General features: G+C 33.8%; 6 protein-coding genes across 6 annotated transcripts; 2 read left to right on the plus strand and 4 right to left on the minus strand.

Annotated features, from left to right (window-relative positions):
• Window positions 1-4,149: 4,149 nt before the first annotated feature.
• LOC17900783 (TMV resistance protein N) lies at window positions 4,150-4,879 on the minus strand. The gene is made up of 2 exons (XM_006306367.1): window positions 4,365-4,879; window positions 4,150-4,246 (listed from the first exon to the last, which is right to left on the minus strand). Exons 1-2 carry the CDS (start codon window positions 4,877-4,879, stop codon window positions 4,150-4,152), a joined length of 612 nt encoding a protein of 203 aa, XP_006306429.1.
• A 3,530-nt stretch (window positions 4,880-8,409) lies between these two features.
• LOC17900284 lies at window positions 8,410-9,723 on the plus strand. The gene is made up of 3 exons (XM_006305645.2): window positions 8,410-8,555; window positions 9,012-9,217; window positions 9,311-9,723. The coding sequence occupies exons 1-3, from the start codon at window positions 8,466-8,468 to the stop codon at window positions 9,540-9,542; spliced, it is 528 nt and encodes a 175-aa protein (XP_006305707.1). The 5' UTR covers window positions 8,410-8,465; the 3' UTR covers window positions 9,543-9,723.
• On the minus strand, window positions 9,702-11,511 carry LOC17898565 (lanC-like protein GCR2). The gene is made up of 6 exons (XM_006303642.2): window positions 11,312-11,511; window positions 11,014-11,192; window positions 10,819-10,930; window positions 10,618-10,734; window positions 10,212-10,526; window positions 9,702-10,139 (listed from the first exon to the last, which is right to left on the minus strand). The coding sequence occupies exons 1-6, from the start codon at window positions 11,480-11,482 to the stop codon at window positions 9,801-9,803; spliced, it is 1,233 nt and encodes a 410-aa protein (XP_006303704.1). The 5' UTR covers window positions 11,483-11,511; the 3' UTR covers window positions 9,702-9,800.
• Window positions 11,512-11,654: 143 nt separating this feature from the next.
• Window positions 11,655-13,568, plus strand: LOC17898088 (ribosome biogenesis protein BRX1 homolog 2). Its single transcript, XM_006305183.2, has 7 exons — window positions 11,655-11,914; window positions 12,018-12,159; window positions 12,385-12,463; window positions 12,608-12,732; window positions 12,837-13,007; window positions 13,087-13,185; window positions 13,292-13,568. The coding sequence occupies exons 1-7, from the start codon at window positions 11,706-11,708 to the stop codon at window positions 13,427-13,429; spliced, it is 963 nt and encodes a 320-aa protein (XP_006305245.2). The 5' UTR covers window positions 11,655-11,705; the 3' UTR covers window positions 13,430-13,568.
• Window positions 13,569-14,240: 672 nt separating this feature from the next.
• On the minus strand, window positions 14,241-15,321 carry LOC17898047 (putative cysteine-rich repeat secretory protein 10). Its single transcript, XM_006303529.2, has 2 exons — window positions 14,773-15,321; window positions 14,241-14,702 (listed from the first exon to the last, which is right to left on the minus strand). The coding sequence occupies exons 1-2, from the start codon at window positions 15,319-15,321 to the stop codon at window positions 14,241-14,243; spliced, it is 1,011 nt and encodes a 336-aa protein (XP_006303591.2).
• A 6-nt stretch (window positions 15,322-15,327) lies between these two features.
• LOC17896919 (stem-specific protein TSJT1) lies at window positions 15,328-16,574 on the minus strand. The gene is made up of 4 exons (XM_006304066.2): window positions 16,302-16,574; window positions 15,964-16,207; window positions 15,759-15,879; window positions 15,328-15,653 (listed from the first exon to the last, which is right to left on the minus strand). Exons 1-4 carry the CDS (start codon window positions 16,505-16,507, stop codon window positions 15,463-15,465), a joined length of 762 nt encoding a protein of 253 aa, XP_006304128.1. The 5' UTR covers window positions 16,508-16,574; the 3' UTR covers window positions 15,328-15,462.
• Window positions 16,575-18,207: the final 1,633 nt, after the last annotated feature.

The following is an 18,207-nucleotide window of genomic DNA, read 5'->3' on the forward strand; positions in this document are numbered from 1 at the left end:
CCTTCAATGGTGAGTCAATCATAAAATGGTTATTGTGATATATTGATAATGAAATTTAGTTAGTGGATGGATTATAATTTCTTTAATTTCCTAAAATTTTGAAAATTAAACGTATTAATATGCAAACACAGTTTTTTTTGTTAAACATGGGAACGCTTATGCATGAGTTGATCATTTGTTTTATTTTATGCTCAGATCGGATCATTTGTGGATGTAATGATTGTTTTGGTGCAATTATTTAATTGGCATGATCTAAAGTGTTAACCATACAAACTTAACAAATATTTAAATTTAAATATTCTTAGGAATTATTGCAGTCTTTCTATAGATGAGATTCCATATATTTGCAATATTAAATTCAAATTTAGATATCATAGGATAGATATGAATATGTTGCCAATACTGATAACAAAGATTTTATTGGATTGTCTAACACTAATAATTTAGGTAAAGCCATAAAACTATCTACAATATTTTCTCTCTATAATCTAAACATTTTGCTATTTTAAACTATTTCGATATTTAGTATTATAAATATATTGCTATTTTTATATTTTTTGGAAAATATCATGAATATATAATCTAGCAAATATTATGAATGACGGGTATGTATGTCAAAATATAGATTTGAAATCCTACCCCAAAAAAAAATAATATAGATTTCAAATTTTATTTACATGAGGCTGCAACACTGGTTACATCCCCATTTCAATATACCGGAGTAAAAGCGGATTACGAATATTAGTGTTCAACTTATTATTGATATTGGGCTAAAAATGGTAATATTGGACGAATCAAGCATATATACCCAAGATCATATGTACACCTACCAAATTTCCTATTTGAAAATGAAGGTAAATAAATATTTTAATATTTTACAAAATGCTACAGTTATAAATTTTAATTTAGTTTATGTTACCTACAAGTATATCATCCCGTACTGTATTTTAAAAAAATACGGCAACCACGTATACTCCGTATATTTATTTGTTTATGTCCATTAACACTCAATTTTTCAATTTTGAAACAAGATACAATATATTATATATATTTAAAATTTACCGACTAAACCATATATATAAGTGAACACCATCTCATATATTAATACTATTAGAAAAAAACAACAATATCTTATAAAACTTGATTATTTTAAATTATTATTTACCACATATTTTATACCGTGCGGTAGCACGGGTTATCCTCTAGTTTAGAATAGAGTTTAAGCATAATGCATCATACGTACGTACACATCAAAATACTAGAACTAAATTATGTAATTATAAAGTGAGTAAGAAGATATGATTTAATTTGACGGAGATAGAGATATATGTCAGTTCTCTAATGAAAGTAGCTAGTGATATATTTGACTTACCTAAATGTATCACTATATTATATGATCGTTATCCGAATCTATAGTGCAATCTCAAAGATTTAGGGTATCTGTCACTCAATAGTTTTCGTGCTAACAACCATTATATATATTTGATATGATGCTACTTTTCTATATTTTGTCTTATCCTATCTCTCATTTCGATCGATGATTTATCATTTTATCAAATGACAATGATCAATGGGATAGTCAAACTCAAAGATTGGTCTTTGCTTTATTTATATCGTTTTCTCTGGTTATTTTCTTATTTTGTTTTGGAGTGTGGAAAATATATTTAATTGTGGACCGGAGAAAACAAAAACTCTAGGAAAAAAAAATGGAGAAGTTCTATACAAGTTGATTGGATCCAAGATGGGTAATGATATATATCCAATGAAGACTTTTTTTTGTTTTTTGGTAGAACAACGTCGAAGACTCATTTTAAATTACATGATCCTAAGAGATGTGCGTTGTATATATTGTTAAAGATTTCTAGGAATTTTCGAGCAAAGGTACTACTGTATTTTGCACGTGTGTATTGGGAAGTTTAGGTCATCTTACTAGATGACATAGATTTGCTAAATTGTATACGTCGTATTGGGTCATATCATACTCAAAGAAACCACCAATAATTCTAAACTTTTTTTCCTTGTCTTGTCTTTTTTATATTTTTCTTTTAAATATACTTTTAATCTTTAAAATTGAATTCAATCATTTTCTGTTTTCTTAACATTTCAAATCATCGGCCGGAATTTAAATCATACCCTGATATATACTCCAAAATTTGCAGGATAATTTAGCACGGATTAATGTAAACTGAACATGTTTATATTATATATCTAGAGCACCATATGATTCGGTAGATGACGACGTTTATCATTTATATTCATAACATATAAGGGCACCCTTAACAAAGGTATCGTAGAGATTGAATTATCATAAAAAAATATCTTATATAAGATACCGTTGTTAAGGGTGGTTTAAAAAGGCTATAAATTTTTAATTGTACTAGGTTTTAACCCGCGGTACACCGCGTGACAATTGTTTTGACTAAAAAATATATATATTTAAGTTAAATTTATTAATTTTAATAATTTTTAGTGTTTAAGATTGTGTAACTGTATTTTTAATTGTTATTTTTATTACTTAACTTGCGGAATATTTTTTATAACTCGCGAGACTAAAAAAATTATGTTTAAGTTATATTTGTTATTTTTGTTTTGTTTTGTTAACCCGTAAGATAACCCGTAAGAAAAACATAAAACTCAAACCCGTTAAACCCGTTAAACCCGTTAAATCATATCTTGAATGTTTTATAGATTTCGAGAGAGATTTTGGTTTTGTTTTCCAAAAACTCATTTTTAACCAATCAAGATTATAAAATTTTGAATTCCCTAAAATTTAGTAAACCTTTTTTTTTGCTGTAATCTTCCATTCAAGATTTTGGATTTTTAAGTTTCATATTAGTCATATTTATAATGGTTTCGAACCATTGTCTAAAATTTTTTACCCGATGTGAGACGTTATACATATATGTATGTTCTTTTATCGATTGAGTAATATATGTCCGTTTTCAAAAATTTAAATTGCTACATATGCGAAATTTTTTTGTATTTTTATTATACTTATGTTTTATGTAATAATGTAAATTTTAAAACAAATAAAATCATATAAAGATATTGGAGAGATATTCAGAAATTTTAGGAAATTTTGTTAAATGTAATAAATATTAGTTTCTGATTTTGCAATTCTGGTGTAATTTAATTACAAATTTTATCTTAAAAGTTTGTTATTTATTTAAATGGCAAGGATTTATTATGCGAATAATACAAAATAAAAGGTTATTTTCCAAAAGGTACTTCAAAAATGTTAATATAGATGTTTAAAATTGAAAAAAAAAGGTTAGGAATAAGTTAATAATAATAGTTAGGGACTACACTTAAGACTTAACACACAAACCCAAAACAAAAAAGAGAGTTGGAAGACAATTTTATTTAAAGGTGAGTGGAGTTTTCTGTTAATCACTTTCTTATATTTAAAGGTGTGATTGTGAACTTAATAAAATATCTGATTCCGTTGAGCTCTTTAGTCTAATTGAGAGACCTATCTAAAGAAGCTTGAGTTGTGTTTTCTTACTTATAGTCTCCTCCCAACTTGCTTCAAGAAGAATAGAAGTTTTGATGGGTTTTAAAGCCCAAACCAATCTTTGGACCCATTAAAATTTCCCAAGTGGACTATATATAGTCTCCTCCCAACAGCTCTTGTTCCGGGTAACTCATTCACACACTTTACACGTTTAGATCTTGTTTAAATTTGTATCGAAGATATGTAGACATCGTTGTGTTTTAAAATTATATAACCAAGATTCATGACTATTCCATTTACTGACACATGTGCAGACATATTAAAAAACGTCTATATATATATTCATCGTTTTAATTTAAGGTTTTGGAGTTAAAGAGACTAATGGGATTGTGATGATGTTGAAGAAGAACAAATCAAACAACTTTCGGTGTAAAAGACTAATTAATTTAGGTATTGGAAAGAGATAATGTTTTTCTTCTTCTTGATGAACTTACAAAGCAATTACTCTTGCCCACTCACAAATAAGAAAAAAAAAACAAAAAAAAGTACAAATAATAAATCATCACATTTAAAAAGAAAAAAAAAAGGTTGCCTCTTCTGTCAAACTATGAGATACGTATATGCATGAATGAAATCAATTAAATTAATTAATTACTCTTAGGATTAGGAATACAAATATTGAAAAAAAACAATTATTAGTATTCGATGGAAGCATTTCCATCTTCAGCCTCTAACTCGACCAATCTCTCGACGATAACATCCGATGCAATTGTAACAACCTCCGACAAATTCCTATATACATTAAAAAATAAAAATTGTTGAGTTAAAATCAGCAACTTAATAAACTAAAATATAAACAATGAAAGCATAAATAATAATAAAAATTTAATAGAAAATAATTAAAAATTACCCTTTGTATGAATCAAACGTGAGTCCAACGATATCTTTAGCTTCTTGAAGAGCCCATCGAAACCTTTGAATTTCATCATCAGTGCACGTTAACCTTTCGATCATAACATCAAGTTGTGAAGGTTTGATGTCGCAAAATATTGGTATGACCCTTTTCCTAGACTCCATTATAAGAGCAAGCTCGTGGAGACAAAAATAAGACTCGCAGTAGTTGGGAGAGAACACGGCTACAGCGACTTTGGAAGTGAGGATCGCGCTGTTGATATGATCAAAAAGCTTGTCTCCTGGCTTCATGTTCTTGCAATCCAAGAATGGACGTAAGTTCCTGGATTTGAGGTTGTCGTAGAGCAATGTTGCGATGTTTCTCTTCGTGTCGGCTCCTCTATGGTTGATGAACACGTCGAGCAAAGGTTTGGGTTTGACCGGTGATGAGGAAGAGAGAAGATCGAGAAATACGTTGTTGTTCAGCTGAACGGCTTGGGATTGTTTCATGAAGTTGAAAACCCTAGAGATCATGGTTTCTCTTGCGATGGATGTAATTAATTAGGTCGAAGTTGGATTAGAGATGATGAATAGGGCTTTTGAGTATCTTATGTGTTTGTGTAACTATGTATGTATATGTACATAAATATATATATAGGGTTTGATGAAGTAAAATTGTCGTGGATAAATGGGCTTGAATCAGAGAAGAAGACAAGAACATCAATAGTGGATTTTGAACAACACACAAGAAGAGGAATGTTTTAACAGACGTTGGCCGAGTCAACAACTATAGTTCGTTATACTTTTTATTATTATTTTTATATTAACATAGTTTCTCTTTAGTTACTATAAATAGTTTTGTTCAAGAAATATATTCCTAAGAGTAGGAATTTATTTCCAAGAACCAAATTCTCAGTACGATTAAGTCGCATAAACTTAAAAAAATTATAATGACTCAATAAAAAAAATTTACTAACCGTGATAAAGTTATATATATATATATATATAAAATGTATAATTATTATGTGAAGACAATATATAGAAGTAAATTTATAGAAAAAATCCAGTTAAAAAAGAAACTAAAGAGTATAATGTATGTATATGCATGCCAAATAAGAAGTAAAAATATATGTATGACTAATTTGTAGAGTACTGAATAATCTATTACTATGCATACACGGACAAGTAGGTACTATGAACTTTGGTGCATTGAACTATGTTTTTGTTAATTTAATTTGCTTACTCTAAATTAATTAAAAATTATATTTTTAAGTAAAGTATAATAGACATGTTGAATGTAAGTTATAAGAAGAATGAAGAATAAGAAAGATCGATAAAATAAAAATTATGTAGTCACTGAAATAGATTTTGACCATGTCCCGTCAAAGGAGCCAACGTTGTGCTTGAAAATTCTTTTCCTCGTGTACGAGTTAAAAGAGAAAACTTTTTTTTTTTTGTTCTTTTTGTGTGTGTGTGTGTGTGGTCTCATGACTGTTATGACAATATGATTATATTTTTCTATTTTTCAAGTCGCCAACTAGAAAGTACTATCATTCAAGAAATTAAGTCAAATTAACCAATATATATTTTGGCTAAATTCGTTTTGAATGTATTTTTTAATTTAAGTATGAGGCTCAATTGAGGTTGATGACTTGATGTAGTAAACTATACGTACGTACGTATTACGGTACAAGTAAAATTCATATTTCAGTACTGCATGCATGCGATCAAATATCACATGCTGAAATAAAATAGTAGTAATTAGTATAGTGTTGTTGAAGTGTGGTAGATTACTCATTATGTGTGTTAAGATCAGAGAACGAGAACCATCTACGATCATCATAATATATATTTAACCTATATATGTAAATGTTTTATACATTTCGATGATTAGTTAGAGTTAGACTTCCATTCTAAAATGGATCGAGCCAATGCCAAAACATGGTTAGTCATCAAATTGTACATAAGTATAATTATTTTTACCAATTATACTATCAGAAAACAAGAGAATTCCTAAAATTATAATCAGAAATCCATTAAAAAGATGGTCAAAATTTTGTTGTTTTAGCGGTAAAATTTCTGAAGCTATTAGAACTTCGTCAAAGAAAATTCTCAATATTCAATATTCCTAAAGAACATTTAGTATTTTTCATGTAATTTTTTAAACCATCCAAAAATTATATTAAATTTCATAAAAATATCCAACGGATCAAGTCATAAAATTTTGTTCGGAAAATTTCTGACGTATTATATTTGTCATAAATGTTCGATGAAATTTTATAAATCGTAAAACCGTCAAAATAATTTCATCAAAAATATACTTTTTGTAAATAGTTAGATAAAACGGATCATATATTCAGTTAAAATTATTAGTAATAAAGAAAACGGAAAATTATTAGAAATGAAGATTAATGTCTTAATGTTTTCTAACAACGTGATGATGATCATTCATAATAACCTTCTCTACATACAACATTTAGAAACAGCTAGTGGATGTAACATTTCTAGAATGTAAAGAAAATGTTTTGAGCAAACTTACATAGTTACATATACAGTCTATTCACGATTTATATATATATATATTGTAGTTGAAACTTGATCTTGAATCTTTGAAGATCACTAAATCTTGACCGAATGAAATTATTATTTTCTTAAATAACAACTTGGAATATACCAATCATATTCTTCATGAAAAAAAAAACAAAACTAACGGTCGTTTAGGTCTCAAATATAGACGGGGACTACTACTAATATAAAAGACCTCACCTTAGCTTTGGATATATATATATATATATATATATATATTTGTTTATATGTTCTCGTTTGATTATAGTTTAGCCAACAAAGGTTACAAACTTTCCACAAATACGCTGAGACAAGAAAACATTTATTTTTATTTTTTTATCATTCTCTATCCACACTACGCATGGACAGGGACAATTGAAACCGTGCTTTATTAGTTTATCATTTCGATGAAATACGTAATTTTCAAGAAGACGATTGAATGTAAGAATAGAGTCTTGTCCTTTGAATTGAAGATTAAGACAGATCGCTCGACCACAAACCAAGGGAGTACAACAAAGTATTGGGCCAGCCAAAGACAAAGACCATTATGTAATATTGATTGTGAATACAATGATCCGAGTCTGTGTATGTGATGTGAGGTTGAATTAAAGGAGAGATTTGTGGCTAAGTTCATTATTAGTTTTGCGTAAAATCTATTTATTATCATTGCTTATTTTGATATTTCTTTAGTATCAAACTAAACCATAGGACAAAAAGATAACTTTACCTACGAACAAAATCACTAGCACCATCCGTAATAAATTTTCAAAAGAAACTCTCCAAATTATGATGGTTCATATAGATAACACTGTATTAACATTATTAACATCTACTAATTAAAGTTCACGAATTAACTTTGCTGATTTGAGCTCCTACCTTGTGAGTTGTGACACAACATAATCTAGCTATGCCGATTCATCTTTCACAGCTTTGACTCGGCAGAATAGTCCATAAGGTTGGATGCAATTTAGCCGAGATAATTCCTAACCGGGAAAAACCGGAGTCCGGTTAAACCGTGCACATTTATTTACATGACCACTAAAATAAAGGGATCAGTCGTTTTAGATCTACGCATTCAATTTGACTTCATAAAGACAATGACTGTTATTTTAACTCCATTTTTTAATTTAATCTCTCTGTTAAACTTTCATTAACGTTCCTAGTTTACGTTTCTTTTGACAGAAAACAAATCGAACGATTTAAACTATCTTTCTTTAAAGAGAAATTAGTGTAATAAGAACTTTAATTATTAAGCAAGTTATATACTATGATCCCTTTAATTAACCCGTCGATAAAGCAAACGAAACCCCCACCTGCACCACGTTCAGGGTTCCTAATTAAACACTAATTTTTACATTTCCTTACTGAATCTTTAAAAACAAAAGTTTATTTTTATTTGAAAAAGCAACGAATTAGCGTTGTCTTTCTTTATAAATAAAAGAACTTTAATTCGGTCACAGTCTCTTGACATTTTCGTCTCTCTATATATATATTACTTAATCAAGATACGGATACAACTTCGAGGGAAAGATAGAGACAAATTACAAGAATTGCAATGGCTTCAAAGCTTGTGATCATCATTGTCTTCATTTTAGATCTCATTGCTGTTGGATTAGCCATTGCAGCCGAGCAAAGAAGAAGTGTCGTAAGAATCACTCCTCTCTCTCTCTCTTTTAAATTTTGTGTTGTTACTCTGTTTTAGATTTCTTGTTTTCTTGAAGTCAAATTTTGGTTATGAGATTGTGTCATCTTTATTTGGATAATATGTCGGTATCTTTGTGTGTTTTAGACTTCAAACTACTTGTGAGTTTTTTGGTTCCAAAATCTTTGTCGGTGCCATCTCTTTATCGTCGACTCTTTATCAGATCTGGTTCAAGAATCATGTTTCTTGATCATTACGGAGCTTATAACTGTATTCTAGCATTAGATTATATACCAAGATTTCGGATGAATGAATATAAATGGATCCATGTTTGGTTAATGACTTTTGAGATCTTTGTATATAAATGTAGCTTACTGCATTGTAGATCTGAGTGTAATGGGGCTGATGCTCTTTTATCTGATTTTAAGTTTCTTGGGATCTTTGTTTGTTGTTTTGCAGGGTACGGTGGTCCCGGACAAAGAGAAGGTTTTTGAGTATTGTGAGTATGGCTCAGACATAGCTACAAGTTATGGAGCTGGTGCATTTGTTCTCCTCTTCACTAGTCAAGTCATTATTATGGTGGCTAGCCGGTGTTTCTGCTGCGGCAAAGCTCTTAGCCCCGGTGGTTCAAGAGCTTGTGCTATTATGCTCTTCCTCGTTTGCTGGTAAAGCTCTATACTACTACTCATCAAACTCTCTCTATGTTCAATCATTTAGTACTGACGGCTTGATCCATCATTCGTATTGGTTTTGGACAGGGTGTTTTTCTTGATTGCTGAGATATGTTTGCTTGCGGGATCAATCAGAAACGCGTACCACACCAAGTACAGAAGGATGTGGAACATCGACAGCCCTCCTAGCTGTGAAGTGATCCGTAAAGGAGTGTTTGCTGCTGGTGCTTCCTTTGCTCTCTTCACTGCTATTGTCTCTCAGTTCTACTACATTTCCTATTCGCGTGCTCGAGATGATTACCGAAACCCAAATTACTAGTGAGATCCCACAAGAGAACCTACCCCTTTGAATGACTTTGTCCATTTATCTTCTCACTGCTCAATAGTAGGATATTAAAATTTGATGATGTTAGAGATTTGCTTCTTGCTTGTATTCGTTAAGCCTTTGAATCACATTTGCTTTTTGGTTTTCTTGTGATGTATAAAATTTTATTATATAATATAGACAGCTATTCTACTACATTCAGTATCTACGCTTTATTGTTACTTGGTAAGGTTTATACATTATATATACCTTTTAGAGCTCATAGCCTGGAAACACAGCTTGTCTTGGATCGTTCATGTCTAGAAACATGTAAGCCATTCCTCCGATACCTTCAAAGAGAGAGAAGGGTCTATCTCCTCCATGCATTTTACCTTCTGAGATGAACTTCTCTGATTTATCCATGAGGAAAGACGCGAAAGCTTTTGCTCGGTACAGATACTCTGGTTTTCCTGTTAACCGGTATAGAGAAAGAAACACGTATGTGTTTCCAGTGATACCGTGACAGATACCTGCCCGTTTAAGCAATCCACGGTTCCACACGACTTCTCCTGCCTCCATTGCTGCCTCTACGAATTCCTTTGTCTTAAAAACCTGATAAAATGCAGAAATGAGTTTTGCATTGTGGTTTTACCAATAAGAGTATTCCAATATAAAGGTTAGTACCTGAGCTGCCTTTACAAGTGTAAGAGCAACACCAGGAGCACCGTGACACCAGTGAACAAGGCGATCTGATTCACTTCCTTCACTAGATGGGTAATTTCCACTAGAAAACCGGTTTTGTATCATATAGGTCAATGTACCTTTGACATCTTGGATTTCATCTGGTTCAAGTTCCATATGCATCAGAACATTCATGATCCCGGCTAAACCATGTGCAGCACCCCAGTACTTCTTGCCGTGCCACTCATACATCAACGGACAACTTCCTCTTTTCCCGAGTTGTCTTCCTGCCCTGAAGATTTCCTCACCCACTGACCTCTGAAGTTATAAGGAAATTCAGATGGCTCAGAACGTTAACTTTTGAACTTTTCTTGAGTCAAAAACCAAAAGAAATCTAAAACTTTCTTACCATTCTTGTAGATGGTACACTCTCCTGACCAATATGCTTGTTCAAGAACAAACATGACCACAAGTATCCTGATCTACCATATAGCAACTCGTATGGCAAGTCACTAGGAAGCCTAATCTGTTAAGAATATCAAGTTTGTAACACTCAAGCAGAGTTACAACTCAAGTCATCATCTATTTGCAAAAAAGAAACTGGAATTACCTCACTGAAACAGGCTAAGTAACGATCCCGCAACTGATCATCACCGAGATGCTTTGCTGCAACAGCACCAAGAGCACATACACCAGCATGACCACATATGAATGTCACACGCCTGTTAAAAACCACACTCATCATGACCTCTTACCTAATTGCTCATATCACTTGAAAATGACTATTAAAAAGAGAGGACTTTACTCAGAATCTCTTGAAGCTACATCACAAGCCTCAACAATCTCTAAGCATAGCTTAAGATCATCTTTGTTTCTAGTCACTTGATAAGACTTGAACATGAGATAAGCCGTCCCAAGAACTCCAGTATACAGACTATAGTCTCGAACACGTTTTCCAGATCGTTCCCATGTCTCCAACACTGCCTAAAAACAAAACATTGAACTGAAATTTCAGTAGCTTTCAAACCAAATCCAATACCAAAACTTAAATCAAAGTCACCAATTTTTAAAAAAACTGCTACTCAAATTCAAAAGTGAGTTACCGTATCTTTGAGGCTTAGAGCAAGTCTATGAAGCTTCTTGGAGAATGATTTGTACGGAAGTGAGAGCAATTTCGTCAACGAATCTTTACCTCCGGAAACAGCTTCCTCATCTCCGGTGGATTCTTCCGGTACAAACTCCGGCATCTCGTTTCGGAAAAAACGTTCTCCCATCTCTCTCAGTCTCTCTCATTAAGCGGTTGCTGCAGCAGTGAGTGACACATCGTTGCATCAAAAAGCAGCTGAAAATTATAAATGGGCCTTAATATAGGCCCAATAAATCCAGCCCATAGCCTCTTTTACCTTAAAACTCTCTGCTAAAACCCTAGAGAGACGAGGTAGTAGTTTGCGTTGGTTTCACTTGTCAACGTCTCTGCGCGAACGGAAAAGCAAAAAAATGGGGAGGAAGAGGAAGCACAGCGAGACGGAAGCTCCGGCACCGGTGAAGAAGAGCGAAGAGTCTGCTCCAGAGAGACCCAAGAGAACTTTATTGGGTTGGAAAGATAAAAGCGAAGGAGAGGCGGAGAAATCTAAAGCTTTGTCTTCGTCTGTATTCAGGAATAAAGAGAAGGTTTTGGTTACTTGTTCCCGTCGGATTAGTTTCAGGTCTGAGTTGAATTTGCAAAATTTGTTTACTTTCTTTTGGTTTTGATTTCGTTTTAGGGTTTGAAATTGAATTTGTTTGGTTTTTTTTTTTGTGTGTGTTAAGGTATCGGCATCTGATGTTGAACATGGTTTCACTTCTACCGCACTGTAAGAAGGATAGCAAAGTTGAAGCTAAGAGCAGCAAAGGCGCCACTTTGAATGAGCTTATTGAGCTTAAGGGTTCTTCTTCCTGTTTGTTTTTCGAGGTAAAGGTTCCATCTTTAGTACTCACTTATCTCTAGGCCTAGATTTTGTTCCATGTACTAAAAGATAGTCAGTTTTGTTCATTTGTGTGTGGAATGTATAGCTCGACCATCAGGAGCTTGTGATTAGGAGACCGTATTCAAACTTATGTATATATTTATTTATGTAAATGGACGGCTTTTTTGAATGCATTGGTTGATTTGTGTTGTGTATATTTCCATTTTCAGTGTAGGAAACATAAAGATCTTTACTTATGGATGGTCAAATCCCCTGGTGGACCGTCTGTGAAGTTCTTGGTTAATGCTGGTAAGTCTCTAACTATCTTATAGATCTATGCACATGTTTAGCTATGATGGGATTAATTAGCATGTATCTTGTTCAATAAATGTGTTATCTTTGTGGAACCATGAATTGTTGGTAAAAGGGACATTTGTTTTCTGTTTTTTGTAGTACACACGATGGAAGAGCTGAAACTTACTGGAAATCATCTAAAAGGGTCACGTCCGCTTTTGACATTCTCATCCAATTTTGAGAAAGATGCGCACTGGAAACTCTTGAAGGAGATGCTTACTCAGGTTGTTACTAGATTCATTCTCGCGGATAAAGTTTTCGGTCCGTTAGTTCTTGATAATATTTAAGACTTTCAAATCCTAATTAGTTTGTTTTCTGTGTCCCTCAGATATTTGGAATTCCTAAGGAACACAGGAAATCTAAACCCTATCATGACCATGTATTCGTTTTCTCCATTATCGATGACCATATATGGTTCCGGAATTACCAGATATCAGTTCCTCACAATGAATCAGATAAAATTGCTAAAGGCGGCCTGGATAAAATGACCCTTATCGAGGTTTGTAGACAAAGAGTTATAACTTTGAATAGTATTTTGCCTGTGAATTCTATTGAATAAAATACTCTGTTGACAACAGGTTGGTCCAAGGTTTTGTTTAAATCCAATCAAGATATTCGGAGGCAGCTTTGGAGGACCAACACTTTATGAGAATCCATTCTATGTATCTCCAAATCAGGTATCATTGATCGATTGTCTTTATGCTTACCTGGTTCTGAGACATCGAACTTCAAATTGAATCTTAGGACATTCCTTGAGCAAATTTTAATTGTCTGTGGCTTTAGATTCGAGCTCTGGAGAAGAGAAATAAAGCCGGGAAATTTGCTAAAAAGATCAAGGCGAAGACAAGGAGAAAGATGCATGAGCTCTCAAACCCATTGGAGCCTGATGAGTTTGCAGATATGTGGAAAGATGATGAATGATCAGAGTTCAAGAAATTGTACCAGTTCACATTTCTCTTACTGTTCTTTTAGTTTTTCCCTTATCAAACAGAATCAGATTTTGTCTTACAATGATATGTTTAGGGGTTAAAGCTTTATTAATTTTGGTTTGCAACGTTAAGGGTATTTACAAAACCAAAAGTGTGCATCAAAGAACAAACAACACTTGTTTTCAATCAGTTTTCTTGTTCTTTCCATTAACTCTAATTAGCCAGAGACCAATTAGCTTCACTTAGTACCTCGCCGTGTCTATTGATCATCAAACAAGCATGCACTTAAAGATTTGCTCTACATAAACTCCCTCATTAATCAATCCAAGGCATTGCCTTAAACTTGTTTTTACTATTCCCAAAACCCAACAAACCAGTCTCAATATTATCATCAGCTTTTGACTCTTATAAACTAAACATCAGATACAACTGCTCAGGTCTCTTAAATTTGGCATGGTAAAGAAACTACAATTATAATATTATTACATAATTATTGAGAAGCGAATGCAACGAGATATTCCATGAAACGAAGAAGAAGACTAAGGGCATGTGCATCGGAGGGACCGATATAGGTCCCAAATTTTTTTTTTTCTTTTTACAGAATTAAAAAAAAAAATAATCAATCGCGGGCCGCCACGTGTCAGTGGGGCCGCGAATGAAAGAGGGACAGTCTAGTTTAAAGGAACGACCCACACAAAAATTTTTTTTTTTTTTTTTTTTTTCTAAAAAAACTGGGGGAATGGCCATGAGACCTGCCAATGCCCATGGTCTAAATCCTAAGGAATGGTTTTTCTTCGGAGCTCTCATTCGTCAGTCTTTCGAGTATTTACAAAAGGGTAAAGCTCGTACCTAAAATTACAGTTGGGATTCAAAACTCTTCCTCCTTGTTTACCATTGCAGCATCTTGGGAGCTTTGCCATTATCCAATCCAAGCACACACTGCAATTTTTAAAAGATAAATCTCGCGTACATTGCGCCATTGCGTACAATTTCATCTTCCCTAGACTTTCCTCCCCGGCCGCATACAAGTAGTCTTTTCTGTAGCGCTTTTGGTCTTTCCTACTTGCTTTCTCCTTCAGCTTATAGAGGAGAGCTTTCGTATTCTTATTGAACGACTTTATATCACCGCTCACATCTTTTGCATTGTGCAAATAGAAGACGTGCTTGTAATCGATCTTATCATAGGTATAGGTCGAAGAAAGGTCAAGAATACAGTTGTCATACCATATTTTTCTTCCTTGCATGTTCGGACATAGTCTACGAATCTGTCACATATATATACCAAAATCAAGAACTATTTACTCTATTATATAGTTATTTTTGTGCTGTCATTACCCCAGCGAAGGCGGTGTAAAGGCAAGAGCGGCACTTGGATTCAGAGATGTCTCCCCTACACTGGAACTTGGCATAGAAGGGAGTACCTTCATGTTCAAGAGTAGCGCCACTACCACCAGTACCGCTGCCAAAACCGGAAGTTAGATCATCAGCGACAACATCGAGGAAACGTTTGACATCGCTTTCATATGAACTATCCGACTTGTATGTCCCTTCACTTTTGATGCATATGTGTTGTAGATATGCATTGGTCTGGTTTAGGGACAAAACACTCTGTATGAAATGGAGTTGCATGGCCACCACTGCAAGGATAGAGACCGAAACATGGCGTTTCGATACAGAGAAACAAGACATCATGATAGAAAGAGTATGTTTTTTTATTAGAATCAAATCATGGATGAGTTGAGAGAGATGTTTATATATCAGGAGAGAGGAGTTTTTGTGATGGGAGACTTGGTATTTACGGCGAGGGGAGTGGAGGACCAATGAAAATGTCAAAGTGGAAAGGTTTGAAACTATAATAACTTTAAATAGCTTCGTAGATTGCATTATCACTTATACTAATGAAAGTGTTTATTGTTATTTGAAAATGTCGAAGGTATATTTACAAAAACAGAACAGAACATTCAAAGAGACAAACAAACTCGTGGTTTACTCAATCAGTCTTCTCCTTCTTCATCATCCTTTGCATTAACGGGAATTGGCTAGAGCCCAATTAGCTTCACTTCCTCTTCTTGGAATGCTACTGATCTTTGAACAAGCATCAACTTTAAAGTTAGCTCCACATAGAACTCCTTCACTATCAATCCTCGGCATCGCCTTCATCTTGTTCTTGGGATGCTCAAAACTCATCAAACCATTCTCACTATGAAACATACAACCTGAAAACAACATTACACAAAAAAACATTCATATTCATCTCCAAATCATACAAATTTAGGATTTTGCTCATTGTACTCAGAACTGAATCTGTTTTTTTTACTTACCAGTTGGGAAAGGAGCGAACGATTTCGCACAGCTTTGCTTAATGATCTTAACATCATCAGACATAACAACAGATCCATCTGCAGCTATTCCCCAATACAAACTCTCTTCTCCATCAGATCCCTACAAAAACATTGTCAAATTAAAAATCTCAACTTTAATCTCATAAAGATGTCAGATTTTGGTTAAAGTTTGAGTTTTTATTACCAGAGCTGCAAAAACAGAGGAGGTTTGAGTATCATAGACGACAAAAGAAAAACTTCCTTCAAGACCTCTGAGAACTTGATCAGCTGGATAAGGACCACGATCACGAAGTGTTCGGTAAGCTTCGATCACAAACATTGCTTCGTTTGAAGTTTTTCCAGACAAACCGTATTGTTTGTTCAAATGACAGAGATTGTTCAATGTTCCAAGAAACACACAGTAGATTCCATCGATTCCACAGAACACCCTGAGATTATTACCAAAAAAGAAGATTAAAGATTTGATTTTTCCGGTAAGAAAACAAGATTGTTGTGTTAGAGAAAATGTGTAATAATAACAACCTTTGATGAAGAGAGTTTTGGGAACGGACGAAAGCGAGAACGGCGGAGTCACCGAAGTTCATTGAGAAAGCAGTGTCGGGATGGTGAGAGAGGAAGTCAGAGAGAGTTTCTCCGGGAAGTTTAGGGTTTTCACCGGTGAGATTAGACGCCGGACTGTTTAGTTCTTCCGGTGGATGAGCAAACGTCTTATGAAAAATAGCCAACATTTTTCTTTTCTTTTTGTAGGTTTTGGATATTGAATGAGAAAATGTGATGTGTTTATTGATGATGATGAAGAAGAAGTGTGTCTTTTATAGGTTTTTGGAATTTTGATATATACACGAAAAGGTTGAAAAGTGAGGAACATTGACGTGGAGATGACTAAGGTTTTTGTTTGTTTGGATAAGACTTGTCTCGCAGATCTCGATGTGTTCTTTCTTTCTTATCCAATTCTTTTTTTATTGTGCTTATTGATAATTATTATGCCCGCTGTTTATGGCCAACAAGAAGAATCAATTAGTTTCATTACTGTCTCAGCATCAAAAAGTCTCCAATCCATGGATCAAATGTAATATATCTTTAATATAATGAACTAGAATTAGTAAATAATCTTGTTGATGTTGTCTATAGACAGATCTCTCTAATTAACATTTCCTTGATCGCACTATATGCCAAAAAAACACTATGCTTAATATAAATAAAGAAACCGGCAACTTAAATTTTCTATCTATACAATTCTTGATGAGCTGTTTATCTATAGTAACTCTTTCACTTTTAATCACACTGATGCTAACTTGCAAGACACTCCAAGACTCTGAAAACGTATAGAGAGACACACAACCAAATACGCTTGGAACACGCCAGGCAAACGCTTTTCCTTTCGATCTTTATTAACAAAATTTATCTTTTTCTAGGATACAATTTTGTCTCGGCTCTTACTCAATTTATTTTTCCCAATAAAATTGAACCCGACTAAAGAACGAGAACTAAGCCTATCTCTCCTACACCCGTGTAGTCCCAAGAGAAAAACAAACACTCACCTTCTCAGCTTTTCTTTTGCTAGCTTCGAAGTTTACAATCACGTACAAAGAGTCTAAAGTGTTCAAAGTGGCTCGTGGCCAACCCTATACTATTTATACTAACTACTCGAAACCCTAACCCTAGGATCTTCGAGGTTCTCACCGAAACGGAATACGCTTGCTTGTCAAGCTCATCCTTTCCTTATTTGATGTGAAGAATATTCACCATATCTTCACACGCAATTCGTCTCTATCTTTGCTGCCAAACAATAAATCTTCCTTAGCACGTCACTCCATCCACTTAAGCTTTGCCACGTCATCTCACGACTCCATGTCAGCAACTTTAAGTGTCTGATCTGATCCCAGGCGTCTGATGTGATATCAGGCGTCTGAACAGATGCAGCTTCCTGATCTTCACAGCAAGCTGTTCTGGAACTGCATTTTCAGACTCGTGGCTTCTCCACTGCATGCATGAGAATTGAGAACTGATTCCTGCTTACCCAATACCAAGGCTGCCGCCACATCCCAACCAACCAACAAAAGAACATTTACAAAGAATGTTATTTCATTTTCTATCCATATATAAATAGGTGTGGTTATTAGAAATCACATCACATGTATTTAGATAGCTTTTTCTTATTCGTTGGACTAGTGTTAAGTTGGTGCATACATTTGTAAGGAAATATGTGCTACGGAGTACTATAATATGACCAATATATGATCATTTTCTTTTCTAAACAAATGTCGTTCCTCGCTTTATATGTTATAGTTCAACCTGTTTATTCAAACACAAAGCACCGTATATAGGATGCTTAGAGAACAACGACGCATCATGATCAGCCAATAATATTTGAATAAGTCATGTTATTTCAATCCGAAGATCTTGGAGGTCAATTTGATATTGTGAA

This window comes from Capsella rubella, unplaced genomic scaffold (genome assembly GCF_000375325.1).
Source record: "Capsella rubella cultivar Monte Gargano unplaced genomic scaffold, Caprub1_0 scaffold_1, whole genome shotgun sequence".
In the NCBI taxonomy this organism is placed as follows: domain Eukaryota; kingdom Viridiplantae; phylum Streptophyta; class Magnoliopsida; order Brassicales; family Brassicaceae; genus Capsella; species Capsella rubella.